Genomic DNA, 22,601 nt, shown 5'->3' with positions numbered 1-22,601 from the left:
CCATTTCCAATACGCAGTTTTGTTTTTTTTTTTGTATTCCGGTTCGGTTTACCTTTACGTGGGCTTAGATTCAATTATGTTTGGATGTATTTACTATGCTTTGCGGTTCTAGTTATAATAACATACCCAAATTAGGAACTTTAGCATTTTTTTTCTAACCAGGAGTAATAAAATATAAGTACTTAGGTACCTATGTTGATTTCTGACACTTACGCGAATATAAAAATTGATATAAAACTACTTTTACGGATTTTGTAGCGGTTAAATATTTATATTATTTTAATCCCGACGTTTCGGATCCTTTACAGCATCCATGGTCACGGGTAGACTAAGGTGTTGGTGGTCTTGAGATTACATTTTATTAATTATTATTGACAATCCGATTCATGCAGAAGGAGCTCACTGTATCCTCAGGTCTGCAGTTTTCTATGATAGGGTTACGCTCCAGCCATCTCCTCTATTGAAATTTAGATGTTTTTTTTGCAATAGCCTCGCGAATCATCTTAATCAGGAATCGGTTTTCTTTTGCAAAGACTTGTGGTTTATCAAATCTGGGGCACAATTCCGCTATTTTACTTAAGCGACATACGATTCACATCCGACTGAGATCCAATCCCGACTCAATTACTATTGAAGCGTATGTGTCATTCCGCTATTTTTTCTTTGAAATAAACGTGTTTGTCCTTTTCTGTCATTCAATAACGAATCATTTGTCTGCAAATGATTTACGATTGCAATATGATTGTAGATCAAACTACCTCAATACTAACTTTATTCAATTTAATTAACTGTGAATTTAAAAAAGTTTTTACCACTAAGTCCATATCTGTCTGTGATCAGGCAACATTTAGTGATTGGGCAACGCCGGGTATTTACAAAAGTAGACAGAAGTTGTTTGAATTATACTATGAAAGATCATTCAATCAAGATGAAACATTTAAACAGTATGTTAAAAACTATTCAAAAATATTTAAAAGAGCATGTACCTCCGCAAAATCAATACACATAAAACAAAAAATAAAAGCTTCTGGAAATAAAATAAAAACCACCTGGAATATAATTATAGTTCGGCCATTCAGAGAATGCGTTCCTGACACGTCGCGATTGAACTGACGACGTAACTACATTCATTGATTATTGATATAATAATGTTGTTTTAATGCTCCTCAATTGTTAAAACGGTAAACAACCAGCAAAAATATTTTTATCGTAACTGCAACGCCATTGCAAAGTTACGTCGTCAGTTCAATCGCGACGTGTCAGGAACGCATTCTCTGAATGGCCGAACTATAATTCAGAAATAGGCCGATCCACTGTACGGAATCGAGACTTCCACTTAAAAATAAACAATGTAGACGTTAAGTCAGACTCGGAGGTAGCATCTGAGTTTGAAAAATTTTTCACCAATATACCTATTTTAACAACCAGAACTCTGATGTCTTCTTCCAGTTCGGCTTTTACAATATTAAAAAATTGTGTTGCGGAATGTGACAAAAGTTTTGAATTCGCAGTTGTTAGCTCTAAGGATATTATTCTAGCATATAAAGATCTCGATGTAAAAAAGACTGCTGACCTTTGGGGATTGTCAGTTCAGATAATCTCATCGATAATTGAAATAATTTCACCTTATTTAGCAACTGTGTTCAACTCTTGTATTGCGTCTGGTGTTTTTCCTGACTTGATGAAACTTAGTAAAGTAATCCCATTGTTTAAATCTGGTAGTACAACCGATCCATCAAATTTTCGGCCAATTTCAATTTTACCCACTTTGAGTAAAATTTTTGAGAAGTTAATATTACGTCAATTGTTGAGCCATTTTAATAAAAACAACTTGTTGCACACAAGACAATTTGGATTTACCAAGGGTCGTTCTACTACGGATGCGGGCGTGGAATTGCTTAAAAATATATTCGAGGCCTGGGAGGATTCGCAGGATGCGCTCGGTATTTTCTGCGACTTGTCCAAGGCTTTTGATTGCGTGCACCATGATATACTCATCAGGAAACTTCACCACTATGGTATCAAAAATAAGGCTCTTGACCTTCTGACTTCTTATTTGCATAATAGAATTCAGAGGGTGGATGTCAACGGTAAGAGGTCTTCTGGATCCACGGTCACCATGGGGGTTCCACAGGGTTCAATTCTAGGCCCTTTTTTGTTCCTTATTTATACTAATGACCTTCCTTATCACATAAGGGATAATCACAAGATTGTGTTGTTTGCCGATGATACTTCGCTCGTTTTTAAAATCAAGCGCCAACTCGACAATTTTGACGAAGTTAACAATGCACTCTCTAAGGTTGTTCTTTGGTTTAATGTCAATAATCTTCTTTTAAATGAATCTAAAACGAAGTTAATTAAATTCTCAACGCCAAACGTAAGGCAGTTACCAACCAATGTACAACTAAATGGAGTAGAGTTGAAGCCTGTTGAGTCAACGGCAGGCCCGCCGTAAGCGGGCGTGCAGCGCGTGCACAGCACGCGGGCGGCACGTCCTAGGGGGCGGCAAATCTAGCGAGTTATCACGTAATATTTAAAAAATACAATATCTTTTTACTTATGATTTGATTTCAATATTTCCGAACACAGCAATAGCGCTAAGAACTTACTTACACTGCCAGTTTCAGTTAGGTACATCTGTTAAAAGGACATTTTCAAAATAAAAGATTCTTAACCAGTGGCGTAGCGCGCGGCAAATGCTATTTAGGGGGCGGCAAAATTAAACCAATAAAATTTCGGAAAAAGCCGCCCTAGCTTTGGTCGTCTCCTATCAATTTTGACTGTTTCACCCTTTGCATCCCCAAAAAAATTCGCGCTCGCTGCGCTCGCGGCTCCATGTCAGATTTCGCATTTTATCTTAGTTTAATTGTTGAGGCATTCAATTCCGAAAAAATATTTTTCGCGCACGTCCGTTATGGCTTTTTATGATATGTTTACTTCAAGAAAACTCTTAGGAAAAAATCGCGCTCGCGTCGCTCGCGGCTTTTGCACTTCACTTCTGTGCATGTCTTACTTTTTGACTTTGCTTTGTTAATTTACAGTGGTTTTTATTTGTTTTGTGTCCTTAGACTAAAAAATTTTCGCGCTCGCTCCGCTCGCGCGTCCTTACATATGGCATGTGTCTTATAAGTTGACTTTTCAACGGGAAACCCACCAAATAGCATTTTTTACTGAATTTAAACATTGTTATAGATATTTAGTGCGTTAGTTTAAGTTAATCACAATCTTTCAATACATAGAGGCCACTTGGGTAATGATTGCACTGCATTGATGCCCTAAGCAATTGCTTAGTTTGCTTATGGGCTAACCCAGGACTGCTTAGGTTACCTACTCTGAACATTTCAAGTACTTAAATAAAAAGTTATGTGTTATTTATCCAAAAGTAGGTGGGTTTTCTGCAATCAGAGCGGTGCATGTACATATTTTTTTCTGTTGGACTGTAACATGGATATGAATGGGCGGAGGGGGGGGGGGTCCGGACCCCCTGTATCCGCCATATTTTTTGACAAAACGTATGTAGTCGTAGGGCGGCATAATCAGTTTTGCACGCGGGCGAACAAACAGCTAGCGGCGGGCCTGGTCAACGGTATTTCTTGGTTTGACCGTTGATTCCAAACTCCAATGGGGCCCATATATTGTTAAACTGTCAGGAAGGCTTAGTTCAGCCGCCTATGCTATTAAAAAGATCCGACTAATCACCGATGTGGACACAGCCAGAATAGTTTATTTTAGTTACTTTCATAGTTCAATGACGTATGGGATCCTCCTTTGGGGAAACTGTGCAGATGTTGAGACTATATTTATTTTACAGAAAAGAGCTGTTCGAGCCATTTATAATCTGGGTCCAAAAGTTTCTCTCAGAGAGAAATTCAAAGAAATAAATATTCTGACTGTTGCCTCTCAATATATTTTTGAAAATTTAATGTACGTTCGTAAAAACATTTCTAACTTTGTTCAAATGTCTGATGTTCATAGCATAAATACTAGGAATAAACATAATCTTGCTGTACATGCTACTCGCCTCCACAGAGTAAGCAACTCGTTCATGGGTCAATGTATACGCTTTTACAATAAACTTCCCAAAGCGGTTCGTGATTTACCTATTAAGAAATTTAAAAATCATATAAAATCCAAACTTTTGAAAAAAGGATATTACAAAATATCTGATTATTTAAATGATAAAGAAGCTTGGGAATGAGCTGCTCGCTTAGTGAGTGATATCGTTTCAAATGCCTGTGTATTGTTCTTTTGACATTTAAATATTATTATCATCAGATAACATTTTATTAATGACATTTTTTTTGACATTTATATATTATAATTGTATTTTTTTTATTATTTATCTTGTATGTCTCTGACCGACCACGGGACTACAGAGTCCCGGATTTTTGGAAGGCGAACGTGGGGCCGAAGCCAACACGCTGAAGCCCTTTTGAGACAACTTTAATGAAATGGCGACACAAAACCGACGATTATCCCCGTATACACTATAGAAATGTACCCAAGGACAATCCCCGGTTCTGTGCTAAACTATTGCTAACTATGGATGAAAACTACTTGGGCTATTGTGATGGGATGCTAATGGACTAGGAATGGGGAAACTACGGGAACTATGGCACCTGCCGATGACAATGTATTAAATACATGTTAAAATGGCAGGTGGAGACTCGCCAACTCACTTACTGGGCCCCCGGGAATCAGTCACTGAAAAGCAACAAGAGGGCAACAGGGACATGAGCGGCTGAGAAGGGTGAGGATACCTCGGCGGACTTTAAACGCAGATCACGCGCTCCCTGTGGGTCCAGCATCACCGGCCCACTCGCCACTTACCACGAGGCACCTACCCTCCGAGCAGGACTAACCTTGCTCTAGCGACTCCACTCTGACCGGCCGATGAAGGCAAGCCAAGAGGCGGGAGACCTATCCCCCGTCATGCTTCACTCCGGCAGGCCGGAGATGGGGGACAGTATACTCTCCCTGGAGCACTCGGATATATAGCCCCGCGGGGTCGCTACTCCCCGTCATCCGCCTCAGATGCCCTGCGGGGCTTATTATTTATTATTATTGTGAATGTGAGTATCGTGTATGCGAGCAACATTATATATTCTTATAACATAAATACTGTCTGGCGGGTTTGAGTATTTTTGAATGGCCTACGCAAATGTTCTGCAGATCTGGTATCGTCGTGTGACAGGTCGTTGAGCTCCCTAAGATATGGTTGAGCTACACGACGACTGATACATGCGTGCCGTCTGTTGGGACTGGTCAGCTCCAGCCTGATGTGGCTCTTTCCTCAAAAGGCCATTCCAGACCGCGTACATGGTGACACTCACACCTAATATTATTTGATTTATAACATGTTTGGACTTTAAAAGAGACTATGACCCTTGAGTTTGTTTCGGCATTTCTTCTCAGGGATCAGTCATTAGGAAATGCCGACCTCAGCGTTCTTAAAAATGACGTGTAAAAGTGATTTTATGTCCAACTTGCAAAATAAACGATTTCATTTCATTTCATTTCATTTCACCGTATAGACCAAAATCACCAAAATAGTAGACCAATCCCAAACCAATCCAATGTCGTAGGAATACGATTGGTCTTATATTAGTAGGTAGCAGAATGCCCGATATGGTATTGCAATTCAATTTCTATTCAATGTTGACATTATTAATTTAGGAGAATCGGGCCCCTGATGTAATGCTGGGCTCTGTAAAGTCCCGAAACGTCGGGATTAAATAATATTAATATAACCACGATAAAATTCGTAAAAGTAGTTTTATTTAAAAGCACTTACCTAGATTACCTAGATACTATGACATTAGCCTGGGTTTATAACGAAGTATATATACACCTACATCATTCCTGAATCCTGATTCAATAAAGTCATCATTACTTTTAAAACTAAATTGGTTTCTCCTGTCATGTGGAACCTCCTAAGCAAAAGTATGAATGTCAACGCCTGCAGTATGCGAATAGCAATGTATTGTGGCTTGTAAACATATCAGGCGCCATAGTTTAGTTATCAAACTATAAATGAAATGTAAATTATTGTATTAGATAGGTATAAACCTATCCCTCCTTATGAGTCAATAAACTATATTAATAACTACTTCTCTAATATTGGAAAACAACTAGCTGATCAAATTCACCCCACTTTAAATAATAGCCATATCCCAGACATATCTCCCCCTAACTCCTTTGCGCTAATTGACACCGACGAAAATGAAGTTAATGATATATTAAATAATTTAAAATCTAATAGTGCCCCAGGTTGGGATAACATTTCAACAAAATTCTTAAAGTTTGTAGGAAAGGAGATTGTCCCTGTGATAACCCACCTTGCAAACCTCTGCCTCCAACAAGGCGTCTTCCCGGCTCCCCTAAAGCAGTCTATTATTACCCCGGTGCACAAGGGGGGGGACAGAGACGATGTCAATAATTATAGACCTATCTCGGTCTTACCAGCCATATCAAAAATTCTCGAAAAGATTATAAATACTAGACTCACTAAATTCCTAAATAAATTCAACTTACTTTCTCCTTCTCAGTTTGGATTCAGACAAGCTGTAAGTACCGAAGATGCTGTAACAGCATTATCTTCTCATATAATTGAGCATCTGGAGAAGGGAAACAAGTGCCTATCTATTTTTATAGACCTCAAAAAAGCTTTCGACACCGTTTCTGTCCCCATCCTTGTGAACAAGTTATATAGTGCCGGAATTAGGGGTACTGCACTCAACTTGCTCAGGGACTACCTTTCCAATAGAAAACAAAAAGTAAAAATAGGGCTATACACGAGTGATGAAGCAGACATAACATACGGCGTACCTCAGGGTAGTGTTTTAGGCCCTACCCTATTTTTGCTGTACATTAATGACTTATGCAATATTAAATTAACTAATGCCAGGGTCTTTGCATACGCAGATGATACTGCGGTTCTGTTTTCTGGTAGTTCTTGGCAAGAAGTTAAAATGAGTGCAGAGGTAGGGATTGCTTGTATAGACAAATGGCTGAAAACCAATTTACTAACATTAAATACCTCCAAGACCAATTACATATGTTTTAGTGTTAGCGCGCGGACACAGCCTAATGAGGATCTCAACTTGAAGGTTCATACATGTAGAGACATAAACAGATCAAGCTGTAACTGTCCATGTTTAACTAGGGTCACTAAAACCAAATACTTGGGCGTGATGGTTGACCAGCTTCTCTCATGGTACCCTCATCTTGAACAGGTGACTGCCAGAGTTCGAAAGCTTACCTGGATCTTCAGAACACTTAGGCATGTGGTTCCTACTAAATTGTTGAGGAGTGATCAGCAGCCTAGAAACCTTCTGAACGAGATCTACTTTGCCCTAGCACAGTCTGTTCTATTGTATTGTATCCCCATTTGGGGTGGGGCAGCCAAAACTAGATTCATGGACTTGGAACGTGCACAACGAGCACTTATAAAGGTCATGTATGTACTTTAAAAATAAAAGATACTCCACTGAATTCTTATACGTCATCAGTAATTTACTCTCAGTCAGGAAACTGTACATAACCCAAACAGTTCTAAAAAAACATAAAACCCTCCCTTATCATGCGAATAAGAAACCTAAAAGGAGAAAAGATAAAATTGCAATAGTTCCCCAATGTAAAACCATATTTAGTAGTAGACAATATTACTATCTCTCAGCTCAGCTATATAACAGGATTAATAAAAAAATCTACATACACAATCACAACTATTATGTCTGTAAAAAAATGATAGTGAACTGGATTAAGTCTCTCTCTTACGAGGATACGGAAGCTCTTCTGGTTTTTCATGAGTAATGTAACCACACGCTATAGCTATGCAAATCACCATACCACATCACTCTCTACACCACTCCAAACCACACCACTCTTCACACCACATAACACCACACCACTCCTCACACTACATAACACCTCACCACATCACAACACTCCACTCGTCGCACCACATAACACCACACCACTCCTCACACTACATAACACCACACCACATCACAACACTCCACTCGTCACACCACATAACACCACACCACTCCTCACACTACATAACACCACACCACATCACAACACTCCACTCGTCACACCACATAACACCACACCACTCCTCACACTACATAACACCACACCACATCACAACACTCCACTCGTCACACCACATAACACCACACCACTCCTCACACTACATAACACCACACCACATCACAACACTCCACTCGTCACACCACACATTATCTTATCTTATCATATTGAACCACACTACATTTCACACACATACCGTACATACAAACCAAAACAATACATCAAGTTTCTTCAAAACATGCATGTACTTATTCTTATTTTATTGTTTTTTTTTTTTAAGTAACATGATGTCATAGACATAATATTAGTAAACAGGACTGCGCATATAAACCCAAAAAACGAGCCGAGTGAAACAGTTAGTACGGAGGCTGTCTGTCCCTTTCTAATAGGGTGACTATGAGATTAAGCTATGTGAGACAAATCCGAATTTGCTAAGATTATTAAACACAGATTAGTATTGAAGTTTTAACTTACGCAGTTTGTGACCTTAAGATACTAATAAAGGCTTTTAATAATTAGCGGAAATTAGCAGTATAAAAGCAGGAAGATTCGAAGTGAAGACTGTTTTTTTTGTATTTCTACTTCATATATAGACTGCTGAGCCATTTATGTCGCCTTTCTTCATTTTTTGGGAAGCTATAACAATAGTACAACAGTTTTAAAATCCATCACCCATATTTCGACTCGTTACAAGAATTCATGGGCACCCTAGTTGTTGGGTTTACGAAAATGTTATTATTAGCTAACCTGTGGAACGATATATTGCAACTAGGGCATGCAATTTCGGTAAAACAAAAATTACCGGTAAAAAATCGGTTATAAAAATATTTTTACCGGTAAACCGGTAAAACGGTAATTTTTGTAATTTTTTAAAAATGTGATATTATAACAATAAGTTTGGGTAGTCTTAAAGCAAAAACTAAATAAATATGCAAAGTATAAGGTGATAAACGTTTTTTGTGACGTGGGCCGTATCAAAAAACATGTCAGTACCATCCGTACGCGATGTCGCCGACAAAATGCAAGAGAAACGGCTGCGATGGTACGGACATGTAAAAAGGAGTGACACCTGAGGACATCAGCAGTATGAATGTGATACTCAATCTCAATATACCCGGTCAAAGGCGCAAAGGCAGGCCGAAACCGTGGTGATTGAGTACCGTAATGAATGACATGAAAATCTACGAACTCGAAGAGGAAGATGTCTATTCAGGAGGATAGAGCGAAGTGGAAGAAGGAAGATACGGAAAGCCGACCCCGTCACAAGACGGGATAAACGCTAAGAATTACCGTAAAAAAATATATTTTTAATTGAAGTGAAAGCCCTTTTTTATGGTAAATCATTAAATGACAGACTCTTTTTGTCTAAAACCCATGTTTTTTAGTAGATGTTTTATGGACCAGTGTCGCGGTAACTCTTTCGAACAATCCCGCGGCCCCGGCAGGCCTTGGCCCTGCTGGGCCCCACTGGGTTTGCTGACATCTCCCTGAGGAGCCCGTGGAACAACGCGCGCCGCTGACACGGGTCTGTTGTCTATGCAGACGGTGGAACGATGAGCCACCCGAACTCACCGCCCACAGACCGACGCCTACGGTGGCCGGGAGTCGTCTCTCGACCCTTGGCGCCCGTGTTCCTGGTCCACTACAGCGGCTGGGATGAGAGGTGCTACTCGCAGTCGCTACGCCGTCTCCTTCTCGACCATGACTGCTTCGCAGAAGGAGGCGACGGCTTCCCATTCCCTCTGGCTCCGGACCATGGCTTGAACCAGGGAAGGACGCGAAAGGTCGCCGCTGCCTATTGCCTCGACGACAACACGGCGGTACCCTTCCCAGGCAGTGCACACCTGGACTGTGTGCTCCACCGTGTCCTCAGAGCTATCCGCATGGTGGTGAAGTAAAAGCCCTTGCTCAGTAAGGTCATAGAGTAGGTAAAATAAGCATTAGCTACATTTGTACCTAGTATGAGCTGACAACTATGAGGAAAAACAGAATAACCGAATGAATACAATTTGTTTAGATTTTATAAATTAAGATGAGAAAGAACATTTGTATAACCTAACCTAGAGATAGTTAAGGACACACAAGTTTACTTTCCTAAAAAACAGCAACTTTAACACTCTTACAATACGTAATGTTTGCAACATTACATTATATTCAGGCTACATAACAAAGATTTGACGTTAAATGAACAATTGCTATATTTTATCAGAAAAACGTAAAAACCGGTGAATTACCGGTTTCATCATATTTTTACCGGTAATTTAAAACTCGCAAAAATGGGTGATTTACCGGTAAAAACGAAACCGGTTAACCGGTATTGCATGCCCTAATTGCAACCACCATAGGATTCACTTTTGCAAGTAGAAACGCAACACTTTTTCACCATTTTAATAGTTTAAATTGATTTAATACAAAAAAATATAAACAAAATTTTAAATGCTGATTACGCGCCAAGAATGTTCAGGGTTACCGCTAGAAAATAAAAAAAGCAAAATAAAAATTTATGTTGTTTATGTTTTAATAATAAATACGAATAAATTAATGCGATTGTTATTAATTTGTTGACTTACAATTGTTAAAATAAGATAAAAATATATGTGATTCAATTGTTTTGGGAAGACAAAACTTTTGATCACAACATTTTTTTATGCTGGCAAGGTGTTAGAAAGAGACAAACAGGCTCCGTTCGAACTATCCCTCTCGGCTCGGATTTGCCTCTGTGTATTATGCAACCAATTTAGTACCTTATTGCGTTAGAATAGAGTTCATTTTCGTAAATATATATTTTGAGCGTGCGCAATCTTGTTTAGTAATATTATATCTATGCATGATGTAACCTTATCTATGATATGGAAGAGCGGAGTCTCCTAACACAGGCATTGTTTGTCTAAAAGGAGGCTCCAAACACAATTCTTGTACATTACACTTTGTTACTTCTAATCATAGACATAATATTAGTAAACAAGACTGCGCACGTAAACCCAAAAAACGAGCCGAGTGAAACAGTTAGTACGGAGGCTGTCTGTCCCTTTCTAATAGGGTGACTATGAGATTAAGCTATGTGAGACAAATCCGAATTTGCTAAGATTATTATCCGCAGATTGGTATTGAAGTTTTAACTTACGGAGTTTGTGACCTTAAGATACTTATAAAGGCTTTTAATAATTAGCGGGAATTAGCAGTATAAAAGCAGGAAGATTCGAAGTGAAGACTGTTTTTTTTCTATTTCTACTTCATATATAGACTGTTGAGCCATTTATGTTGCCTTTCTTTATTTTTTGGGAAGCTATAACAATCGTACAACAGTTTTAAAATCCATCACCCATATTTTCACTCATTACAAGAATTCATGGGCACCCTAGTTGTTTGGTTTACGAAAATGTTATTATTAGCTAACCTGTGGAACGATATATTGCAACCACCATAGGATTCACTTTTACAAGTATAAATAAACGCAACACTTTTTCACCATTAAAATAGTTTAAATTGATTTAATACAAAAAATATAAACAAAATTTTAAATGCTGATTACGCGCCAAGAATGTTCACGGTTACCGCTAGAAAAAAAAAATATGTTTTTTATGTTTTAAGAATAATAATTTATATAAATAATTTATTCGTATAATAAATTAATGCGATTTTTATTAATTTGTTGACTTACAATTGTTAAAATAAGATAAAAATATATGTGATTCAATTGTTTTTTTGGGAAGACAAAACTGTTGATCACAACATTTTTTTATGCTGGCAAGGTGTTAGAAAGAGACAAACGGCCTCCGTTCTAACTATCCCTCTCGGCTCGGATTTGCCTCTGTGTATTATGCAACAACTTTAGTACCTTATTGCGTTGGAATAGAGTTCATTTTCGTAAATATATATTTTGAGCGTGCGCAATCTTGTTTATTATATTACATCTATGCTTCTAATAAATATTTTTAATTTTTTTTTTTTTTTTTTTTTTTTTTTTTTTTTTTTTTTTTTTTTTTTTTATAAACAATATGAAAAGTGTCCAATTTAAATTATTTTCACTTAAATAATTTTGTCTACAGTAAAAAAAAAATTGAAGCCTATTTACTTTCATTCTAACTTGAGTATGTATTACATAGGTTTGTAATCGTTTAGATGTTTTCTTAATGTAAAGAAAATCCATAATAAGTTTATCAAATCAAATACTTGATAAAAATTGAGGATCCATCATAATTACTGGAAACACGCGAGACTGGGAGCCACAGCCGGGAACGTATTTAGAGTTCTAAAGTTAGATAACAGGTGGCGCTAATTGTAACCTAGTTATTTAATACCTTGCCATGGGATATTTTAATGATATTACCTACCTAAGTTTTATCCGTTATATTTTTCAACCTTTAGTATAAAATCTATAAAATCAGGCTCTTTTTTCGCCGAATATTTAACAAGAGCTGAGCAAATAATATCTTATCCATAGATAATACATATATCTTATCTTTGACGTTGGGTTTGACGACTGACGTTTCTCAAACTTCATCAATTCAATATTTTTAATCAAAACATTCTCCGATAGTCGGTGTTATTTCTGCCGGTGATTTATAAATTATTAAATATACAATGGCTGCTCGCAATGTCTTAAGACTGGGAGCCCTAGAGGCTCAGAAGACGGCGTTCCTGCTATGTGACATACAAGAAACATTTAGGCCGCATATCAAATACTTTAGCGAAGTAGTCAAAGTGGCAAACAAAATGGTATGATTTTTATATGATAGTTACGTAATAACTTGTTGCTATCTGTTTGTAATCTATTGTTACATACTTCCAAAGCTTTTGATAAGATATTGGCGAGATTTTTGTTGTTTGTGCGGAGATATTTATAAAAAATCGACCAATGTTTTGCCGTCTTTGCCGAACTGCTACTATTTAGTGCATTTGAATATTTTGTCAATATAAACGTAGAAAAATTCAACGCACATCACCGTGGCTATGATAAAATTACATATATGCAGCGATAATATGCAATTTTTTCTCAATTATGATTTGACCTTAGGTACAAAAATATCTGTGTGCAGGCTAAACTATATCTCTGTAACTTTATTTACTAACTAAAAATCCATCGTGTTCCGTCGTAAGCCTTTTATGTACCAGGGCTGCAGTAACTCTTTCGAAAAATCCCGCAGCCCCAGCAGGCTTTGGCCCTGCTGCACCCCAGCACTTTAACTATTGCCTAAAGTAATGATTCAGTTTATTAGGCAATTGTTATTATTGTTTTAACATTGATTTTAAAGTCATATCGAGATCTTTTATCTTTAGTCCCTACTTAAATGGAGTGTAGAGTTACCTCTACACAGATAATCACTTATATATTCACTATCCACTGATTAACATAAATGAAACTCAAACGATACAATAAAAATTACAGATGGAAGCAGCAAAACACTTCAAAATTCCTGTCTATGTCTCGGAGCAATATCCCAAAGGTCTCGGCCATACAACAAAAGACATCAATGTATGTGACGCAGCCCTGGTCTATGAGAAGACAAAGTTCTCCATGTATACACCTGAATTAGAAGAGAAGTTGAAGAAAGATGTGCCTGATCTACAGTCAGTGGTTCTTTTCGGGATTGAGGTATGATTTTATTGTTATATGTTTCCACTACATAGTAGAAGTGTATGCTACCTAGGAACACACTGGGCATGCCCAGGCCCATGCTAAGGCCTTGTGTAGTTCCTAGGCCCTAGGGCTCAAGGAATAAAGGAATAGAGTGCACCTATGTCTGCACGAATGCTTGTGCACTATAAAATGCCCTGTGCGGCTGGCTTATGTACTCAGAGAGCCCTCCATTGGATTATGCAGGCTAGTTCACAGACAAAATTACTTTTTTCAATTTCAGGCCCATGTATGCATAGAGCAGACTGTGATCGACTTACTGAGCAAGGACTTGGTAGTACACGTGCTTGCCGATGGAGTTTCTTCTAGATCCCTCATGGATAGGGGACTTGCTTTACAGGTAACTTGTTTTTCTTTTCAATTAATCCGAGGTAAGTGGCCGATTAAATGTAGTAAGACTAGATGTACCAAAGGTAACCAGGTGGAGGAGGTAAAATAGGGGGTTGCTCTATATAAAAATTGAAATCATTCAATCAAACTTCGTGCATCAGCATGTTTATAAAGCATTTTTTTTTTAAACAAATAGCCTCTAATACACCACCTCTCTCTTGGAACAAACTCCTCAGCAACACATGTCTCGGTTTGGTTTGAAGAGCCTTCAAATATTGCCATACTAGCTGATACCCGCAGTTTCATCAAGTCACGAAGGACCTCACATACCCAGACAAAATATAACATTTGTTACTTGGGGATAGACTAGCTACCCAACAGTGAAAGAATTTTCCAAATCAGTACAGTAGTTTCGGCGCCCAAAAGAATGTTTCTCCATATTATATGTATTAGTATAGGTTATCCCAAAACTGTTAATCCTATAGGCTGTACCTTACCTTTCCAGCGCATGGCTGCCCTATCCTGTTTCATAACCACATCGGAGAATGTCCTCTTCAAACTAATGAAAGATAAACAGCATCCAGAATTCAAACACATTTCTAAACTTAACAAGGAACCCACTGTCGATACTTTAGGGTTCTCTGAAAGGACCTCCAAGCTATAAAAAAATGCCTTAATATTGGCGAAATTCCATCAATGTTTCTTCTGGTCTACTCGCTCTAGCAAACAATAACAAAATGGCCGCGAAATTGCAACCTTTGTGCGCGAACATAATATATGCTAGCTGTGGATTCGCGTACATTTTTTTCTTCGCTGCTGTAACAATTTTGGTGGAATTTTGCCATAACGGGAACAAGTCAATTTAGTCAAATTAAGTGTTATATGACAATTAAATTTTTTTAGCTAGCATCTATGATAAAGAAATATATTTTTTTTTTTTTTCATTTTTGCATAATATAACTTTATGTTTTGTTTTCCTTCTTTATTTATTTCAATGACATTTGATTTCATTGAATTATACAATAAACTATTTGTTTTCAAACTCTTAGTATTTTAGGTGAAGGATTTTTATTATTATTTTTGGTATAATGTTAATTATTTTATTTTATAATTGTTGAAATACAGTACGTATTATATTGAGCATTCCATTTTATATTTTAAAGCAAAAATGTATGCATGTTTTTTCAACCATGAAAACTACTTTGTTGCTTTATAATTATGAGTAAAATATGTATAGATAAATGTACCTATATTTTTCTGTAAATAAACGTTTTCACACAAGATTGTTGATGTTTTTTCTTTATTTTCAGCGTCTGCAATCCATCGGGTGTTTTGTGGGAACTTCGGAAAACGTGCTTTTCAAGTTATTACGCGACAAGAACCATCCGGCTTTCAAACATGTATCTAAGCTTAATATTACACCTAGCGCCGATGAGTTTGGGCAGAAAATTAATCAGATGTAGAAAGTCCTAGAAAAAGGCTCATTTTCATTTGTCATTACTTAAGGGCTTGACTTGACGTCTTCACCACATAACTAACTTCAAAGAAACTCGACATTGTTTGTGTGTATCTACAAATATAAATACGTCCATTCAAACATCTGCTTTTGGTCGAGAGACCGATGGCAGTACATAGCAAAAAAACATAATAAAAAAAATATCTAAGGGCTGTCTCAATATTCTGTCTGTTGTCTGTTGATTTGGTTACTAGAGGTATTTTGTATAGGCGCCGTTAGCCCCATACAAGTAATGACAAATTCCTAAAGCATAAGCACGAATAGATAGAATTGGGACTGGTCGTTATACATACCTATAGAATGCGGATAGGTATGCGGCCTAAACTTCTGAAAATAAATTCACTAGTGAGTGTGAAACACATCTGGAACCACTTTTTTATATGTGTTAAAGAATACCCGCATGAACGATAACAAGAACAAAAATCTGGTGTCGACCAACGAAAATAAGCCTTAAAACAAAGATAATTATAAGATTTTATAGGAAAGACTCGAATAGAAAAAGCCAAGAACTTAAATTATTTTTAGATATGGAAACAATACTTAAAATATGCTATTATGCTCAAATATTTTTCGATGAGTTGCACAATTTTGCTATAGGTAACGATAACCGAACCATTTTCAGCTGTCAAGTCGCCGATTTGACCAATGCGCGGCAAGTATACGGCTGGTTATGGTTATAGTTAAATGGTACATAGTTTTTTTTCGCGTAGGTTTTTTACTCTCACACCTACTATTTATTATATTGGTTTCCAGTATTTTTAATATTTTTTAAACCAAAGCAAAGCAAAAATCACTTCCATTCATTTTTATTCATACACATCTTGGCTTTAAAAGGGGAGGGACAAAACTGATTTTATGGAAAAATAAATTATTTAAATTGTGTAGATTTGTAGGTGAAGGTATTCTTAACAAACAGACATTTTAAAATATGGGTTTTTGGTGTAGACTTATTTCTTACCTGCTTGAAACGACGCTGGCGCGAAAAATATGTAAAAATAATCAATTTTTAGCATTGTATTTGCAAAAATAATAGAACTTCAGAAACGAAATATACTTACTAAATATAAGTTTATTTAAATAAAAATATCCTCGCTATTACATAAGGAGAGTTGTACAGAAAACTTATTTCATCACTTAGAACTTAAGACTGACGTTCAAAGAAAAATATAATAACTTATGTAAAATTTTGGAATAAAGTAGATTATTTTAAATGGTTTTCACATCGCACGAGCGCAAGAAAGTTATTTTAAAATCTTATATTAATCTTATTATTTTTAAAAGGTGCTCAAAATATCTAAATAAAATCTGAATGCATTTTTATGGTTCAATATCAACCAAAAAACTTAAAATTTTGATATACCTGCATATCTCCTTATCTTTTCACATATTCAAAAGCGCTCGTGAAATGTCAAAAACCTAGTAAATAAAATAGGCAATACAATTATTTATTAAATTGTATTATAAATGAAATATATTAGTTTTTTATTTATTTATTTTAACAGGGACCATTTCAGTTGCTCCTTCGCCGATTGTAACACCTGAAAATAAGAAAAACTAACATATGTATAGAATTTATTACATTTTAATTATTTCTTGACTCTGAAAAAAATGGATCCTTCCAAATCAGTAAAGCTTTTCGAGCCCTTTTTAAATTATGAGAATTTAAAAATATTTTTATTATTGTCTGAACTTGAACATACAAAATTCAAAAAAATATTAAAATATATATTTTTTCCTCTTGTTTCAAGTTCCTAAATCAATAAATAAAAGAATAAACTATTATATAACAGTTTAATTATTTAAAGATAGGACATCTGAATCAATATTGTCCTGTATTGGCAACAAAAAAAAATCTTCGAGTAAAATTATAAATATATTTTCTGCGCAAATAAAGCCAGAAGGTAACAGTAGTTACATCATAGGCCTGTTGAAAAGAAAAAGTAATTATAATCCATTTGCATGCACTTAACTAAAGGTCAACAATCTTAATAGGACTTTTTACACAAATACATAACCATCCTCCGAGCCTTTTCCCAACTATGTTGGGGTCGGCTTCCAGTCGAACCGGATGCAGCTGAGTACCAGTACAAGGAGCGACTGCGTATCTGACCTCCTCAACCCAGTTACTTAGGCAACCCAATACCCCTAGGTAAGACTACTTTCCATACTGTGAAGAATTTTTTGTAAAAAAAAATAGATGTCCAAATTTTTTGCTAAGACAAAATATGGGCTTTGTAGTTTTTTAATTTCATCAATTGAGAAGTTTATGAAAATAACTTCAAAATATACAAACCCTGTTCCATTCCTTTATAAAAATATCCACTTTTCTATTGAAACTATTTAAATAACGGTATGTTCATATTGGAACTCGGAAATAATCCTGTAATAAGGTACTAATTTTATCTACATTTATGTTACAAAGCATTTAATTCCTACACCAGTCCAACAGTACCAAAATGTATGCAATTTAATGAAAAATATAGCTAACTAATGCATAACTTTAAAAGAAAAAAATGTACAAAAAAACAAGCAAAAGAAAAAAGCCATACCTACAGCCGATGAAAAGGGGTAGCAAATGAGAAAAAAAATGAAAAAATAAAATAAAAATGTTAGTTTTTTTTAATAAGCACTAAATAACTACATTTTTACAAATTAACGATGGTTTTTACGTATGTCAAACTATTGCCCCCGGATTCGCTTACATATTCATAATGTTCTGTAGTATCTGAAATTTTTAATAAATAAAATAATTTCAATAATTATTGTTAGTTTTTGTGTTATTATTTTGTGAAAAGAAATAGCTTTTTTACGTGAGACTGTTAAACTATGTAATAAAAATTAGTTTTGCTTGAAATGTCTAATATTTCTTTTAATTATTTCCAACCAATGAATATATAACAATATGTGTGATCCCAAGTTATTAGCATAAAACAAAAAAAAATGCAAATAAAATATTAATAAAAACAAAATCAACCACCCAGTGCAAAATAAAATAATAATAAAAAATAAAATTAATATTTCAAAATGTTTATTTAACAAAAATCATAGTGAAACAGTTTTATTTTAAGAAATCAGATTTCTACAAATTAAACATGAAAATATAAATAAACTATATCAAACCACATTAAATTGTGTGTTGGGTGTAATTAAATACTGTGATATTATTTAAAATATAACTGATATTTATTACCTACTTTTTAAGACGTGTTTAACAAATACTTAAAATACATATTTTAAAAATAATCGGACGTTTCGTTTACTAATTTGAACTTAAAGAAAATCAACTACTTTCGACATACCTATTATATTCGCGATCTCAAAAAGAAAATCCATTTAAAAACACATCAAAGTTCCCTTTTAAAAAATCCATTAAATCACTAGTTAATTAATTTATGTATTAGAAAAAATATTTGATTCCCACATCTGATTGAATTATCATGAGTTTTTTGACAAACTGGAAAAAGGTCCCAAAAAGAATAAAATTTATAAAAGACTACACTTGATGTGTATGAAATAGTCCTATCAAATTTCAATGAGTTCATAAATAGGGTTCATCATAACATGCTAATACTGGAACCCTCTTTTTATATACATAGACACGCTCTAACTTAAGCGAAAAATCATCTCAAGCAAATTTCATAGCAACCAATTACAGCAGTACCGAAATACTATGGTAAAGCATCGATTTGAGATCGCGAATAAATATCGATGAGAGAGTAATATCGATACATACAAATCATAACGGTGGTACAACACTAGTTACGGAGTTGATAGACACAGATAGTAGAAACATTTACATGTACAGATGCCAAGATTTTTTTTTCCAGGATATACTTTTTAAATTCGTAGTAACCCCAAAAAAAAATAGACTTGAATTTGGGAACAAAACCCACATAAAATTTGTATAATCCTGAGTCCCGGAAATTTTAAAATATATACGCCCACTATATACACCATATAGACTGAATTTTACACAATTCATCTCCAAAGGCAAGGAAAGTTTGCCACTTCCACCCAGCAAAAATACATAGAAAGTGGTGAAGGGTGGGTGAATTGGGGACTGCCTTTTGTAAATTTTGACGATCAAAGTGCTGTTTACCAGCTAAGTTTGAAAAATTACTTTGAATTTGAGTTTGCTAAAAATTATAGCAAACATACTGAACTAATTTCAAACAAAGCACACAGTAATACTTTTCAATTTTCATCAGTATTTTTCTCCAATCTGTATCTAGCAACACTACCACACCCAGAGACAAACTACCAAAACATTTTATTGACTTGTTCCATTACCTGGGCCACGGTCTGCTCCCCGAGGGGGACGTCCTCGGTGCGCAGTGCTGCTCTGCCCACTATGGAGGTGGGGTCTGAGTCGAGAATCACACTGGAATTTACAAAATATGTGGTAAAATAAACAGACGTTGCTGTGCAGTAAGACAAAGCAGGGATTGACGTTTGATATATATTTTGTCTGTAGTACCAGATGTGGAAAATTAAATTACCAAAAGATTTTTTAAGTTATAAATTAATGATAATTTTATATTGAAGTAAAAATTCGTAATCATTCACAATAATAGCTTTAAGACAAGCAGCAATAAGTTAATTGGTGTGATTACATTTCACAATCAAAATTATTATACATCTGAAAACTGTTTATTTCATCCAAGAAAGTTTTTCTGAGAAAACTTGCAATATTTTGGACTACCTCTGGATCATGTAATCATTTCAAATATCAAAGAGGCACTGCAATTCAAAGATTCAAGATTCTCAAGAATACTATAAAAAAGTGAATATCCTTACCCTCCATCGCAGATCTCATCAAAAGCAAGCATGACAGCATCCAAGTTATCCAACAGCACTCTTCTCTCCACGTTCCGTCTCAGTAGTATGCTGACCGACTCATACAGCGCATTCAGTACTGATTGAAGGATTAACTGGAATTTGTAAATGATAATTTATTTATAAAATCTCTTTTTTAACCCAGATTGTAAGTATAGATATAATGTAGTTGTGTATGTATGCTTAATCAAACTATGCACAATATGTGGTCCCACTTAAGCCCTCCTGTAACTTTTTTTTTTAGCGACGTTAAAAATCATCAAATGACCCCTCCCGCTGTGGGTTAGCAGCAGTGAGGGAGTGTCAGACTCTTACTGACTAAAAACCGTCGTGTTCCGTCGTGGGCCTTTTATGTACCAGGGCCGCGATATCCCTTTCGAACAACCCGAAGCCCCGGCAGGCCCTGGTCCTATTGGGCCCCGCTGGGGTTGCTGATATCTCTTTGAGGAAACTTAAAATGGTTTCTGCAGCATCTTGCACTATGTTCCCAGTTGTCAAGAGAATTATGTGTGGTGTAAGTAATTTTACTTCCCATTTGTATTTCTGGGTGAAGCAAATTTTTTATCAGCTTTATAAATGGGTCCGAATGCGCACACCCTATTTAAAGACCTGTCTAGGCGGCTGGTTGACGCTTCTTGTGACCAAAAGGCTGGTTATTACCTCGGACAAAGGATCAGCATGGCCATCCAACGAGGTAATGCTGCCAGCCTCTTGGGTACGCTCCCAGTTGACAGCGATGGGGATGAATTTTTTGACGCCTTTTAGATATAGTGTATATATATATATATATTTTTTTTTTTATTGTTCTACTAGGAAAGTTTTTTTTTGTGTTGTAGATATCTATGTATATAATGCTGAAAAGTATGTTTTTTATTTATTTTACCTCATTTTCATGTGAGCTGCCCATGACATAGAAGAAGAGGTCTACATTGCTCTTGTACACACAGGTCAGACCTTCCAACATGATGATCTCCGCATTAGCTCTGAAAATTAGATATTAATTGTATTATTCTAATGTAGGATCAGTTTTAATCTATCTTTATTCTATAATTTAAAGTTACATCTATAAAATAACTAATAAAATAATGCAATTTAAAGTGCTTAGATTAAGTTTCTTTGTTATGTTTTCATTTCATGCAAAAAGAGCTGAACTAATTGAGATGTTTTAAACTGGATATAGACAGTAGAGAGTTGTAGAAAGGCTTTATGTTGGCATACAGTAATCTCTGGATATGAGTGTTACAGTAAGCATACATAATAGTAAGATATAAATACAAGTTTACCTATGTGTCTTATTAAACAGATTCTTCTCAAAAGCCTTCTGTTCCTTAGCGGTGGGCAGAACGTCTTTATCGTAATACTTAGCCAGGATCCTGTTGCCATCATTATCCAATATGCACATGCCTTTCACGATGTAAAGCGTCGGTTCCTAGAATTGATAAATAAGAAAAATATTCATAAATATAATGAGGCTTGTCCTAGTTACCACCAAGTAACATTTACAGGCCCAAAAATACTTCAAATTGGGAGCTACGATGCATAATTTTAAAATCCTCCAAAATCAAGGTAAGTTTAAGTCTTAGATAAATATTTCATTATTGCTTACGAATAGAGATCCTTCCATCGTTGTGTGCACCATTTTTCTGGTTATTTATTCTTCTTTTTAGTGTAATTTTAACAAAAACACAACTCGGCATTCGTTGACGTGTTTTCAAATGACAGAACTTTTTTGACGTAATTGACGTTACTAGTGATGCCAAAAAAAAAACAATTGTTGTTTTTAGGCGAGTAACGTTTTATTAACCAAGATTTACGTAAGAATAACATCAAAAACTTTATTTATTTATTAGCAATTTATTCCTCGTGAAATAATCTAGATTCCTATAAACATAATAAATAAACAGTTATATTTTTAGCTACGAAGGTAGTTCAAAGTCCAAATGACAGATTAGTCGAGAGTTCGCACCTCTCATCCCGGCCGCCGCGCTGGACCAGGTAGACACCATGGGCGCCGGGTGTCGCGAGATGACTCCCGGCCACCGTAGGCGTGGGTCTGTGGGCGGTGAATTCGGGTGGCTCATCGTCCCTCTGTCTACTTAGACGACAGACCCGTGTCGACGGCGCGCGTTGTTCCACGCGCTCCTCAAAGAGATGTCAGCAACCCCAGCGGGGCCCAGCAGGGCC

General features: G+C 35.9%; 2 protein-coding genes across 4 annotated transcripts; one reads left to right on the top strand and one right to left on the bottom strand.

Moving 5' to 3' along the window:
- Positions 1-12,590: 12,590 nt before the first annotated feature.
- Positions 12,591-17,051, top strand: LOC124643252 (isochorismatase domain-containing protein 1-like). Of its 2 annotated transcripts, none has more exons than XM_047182149.1 (4): positions 12,591-12,816; positions 13,487-13,693; positions 13,959-14,075; positions 15,376-17,051. In XM_047182149.1, the coding sequence occupies exons 1-4, from the start codon at positions 12,682-12,684 to the stop codon at positions 15,526-15,528; spliced, it is 612 nt and encodes a 203-aa protein (XP_047038105.1). In that variant the 5' UTR covers positions 12,591-12,681; the 3' UTR covers positions 15,529-17,051. The 2 variants fall into 2 exon arrangements, with proteins under 2 accessions (XP_047038105.1, XP_047038104.1); XM_047182148.1 differs by lacking the exon at positions 15,376-17,051 and adding an exon at positions 14,571-15,348.
- Positions 16,633-22,160, bottom strand: LOC124643254 (coatomer subunit zeta-1). 2 transcript variants are annotated; one of them, XM_047182150.1, is made up of 6 exons: positions 22,024-22,160; positions 21,701-21,846; positions 21,301-21,400; positions 20,379-20,512; positions 19,872-19,962; positions 16,633-17,119 (listed from the first exon to the last, which is right to left on the bottom strand). In XM_047182150.1, the coding sequence occupies exons 1-6, from the start codon at positions 22,054-22,056 to the stop codon at positions 17,072-17,074; spliced, it is 552 nt and encodes a 183-aa protein (XP_047038106.1). In that variant the 5' UTR covers positions 22,057-22,160; the 3' UTR covers positions 16,633-17,071. The 2 variants fall into 2 exon arrangements, with proteins under 2 accessions (XP_047038106.1, XP_047038107.1); XM_047182151.1 differs by having other exon boundaries at positions 17,018-18,306.
- Between the last annotated feature and the right edge of the window lie 441 nt (positions 22,161-22,601).

The sequence above is a fragment of the Helicoverpa zea genome, chromosome 27 (assembly GCF_022581195.2).
Source record: "Helicoverpa zea isolate HzStark_Cry1AcR chromosome 27, ilHelZeax1.1, whole genome shotgun sequence".
NCBI lineage: Eukaryota > Metazoa > Arthropoda > Insecta > Lepidoptera > Noctuidae > Helicoverpa > Helicoverpa zea.
This window is presented reverse-complemented; position numbering and strand designations above follow the sequence as displayed.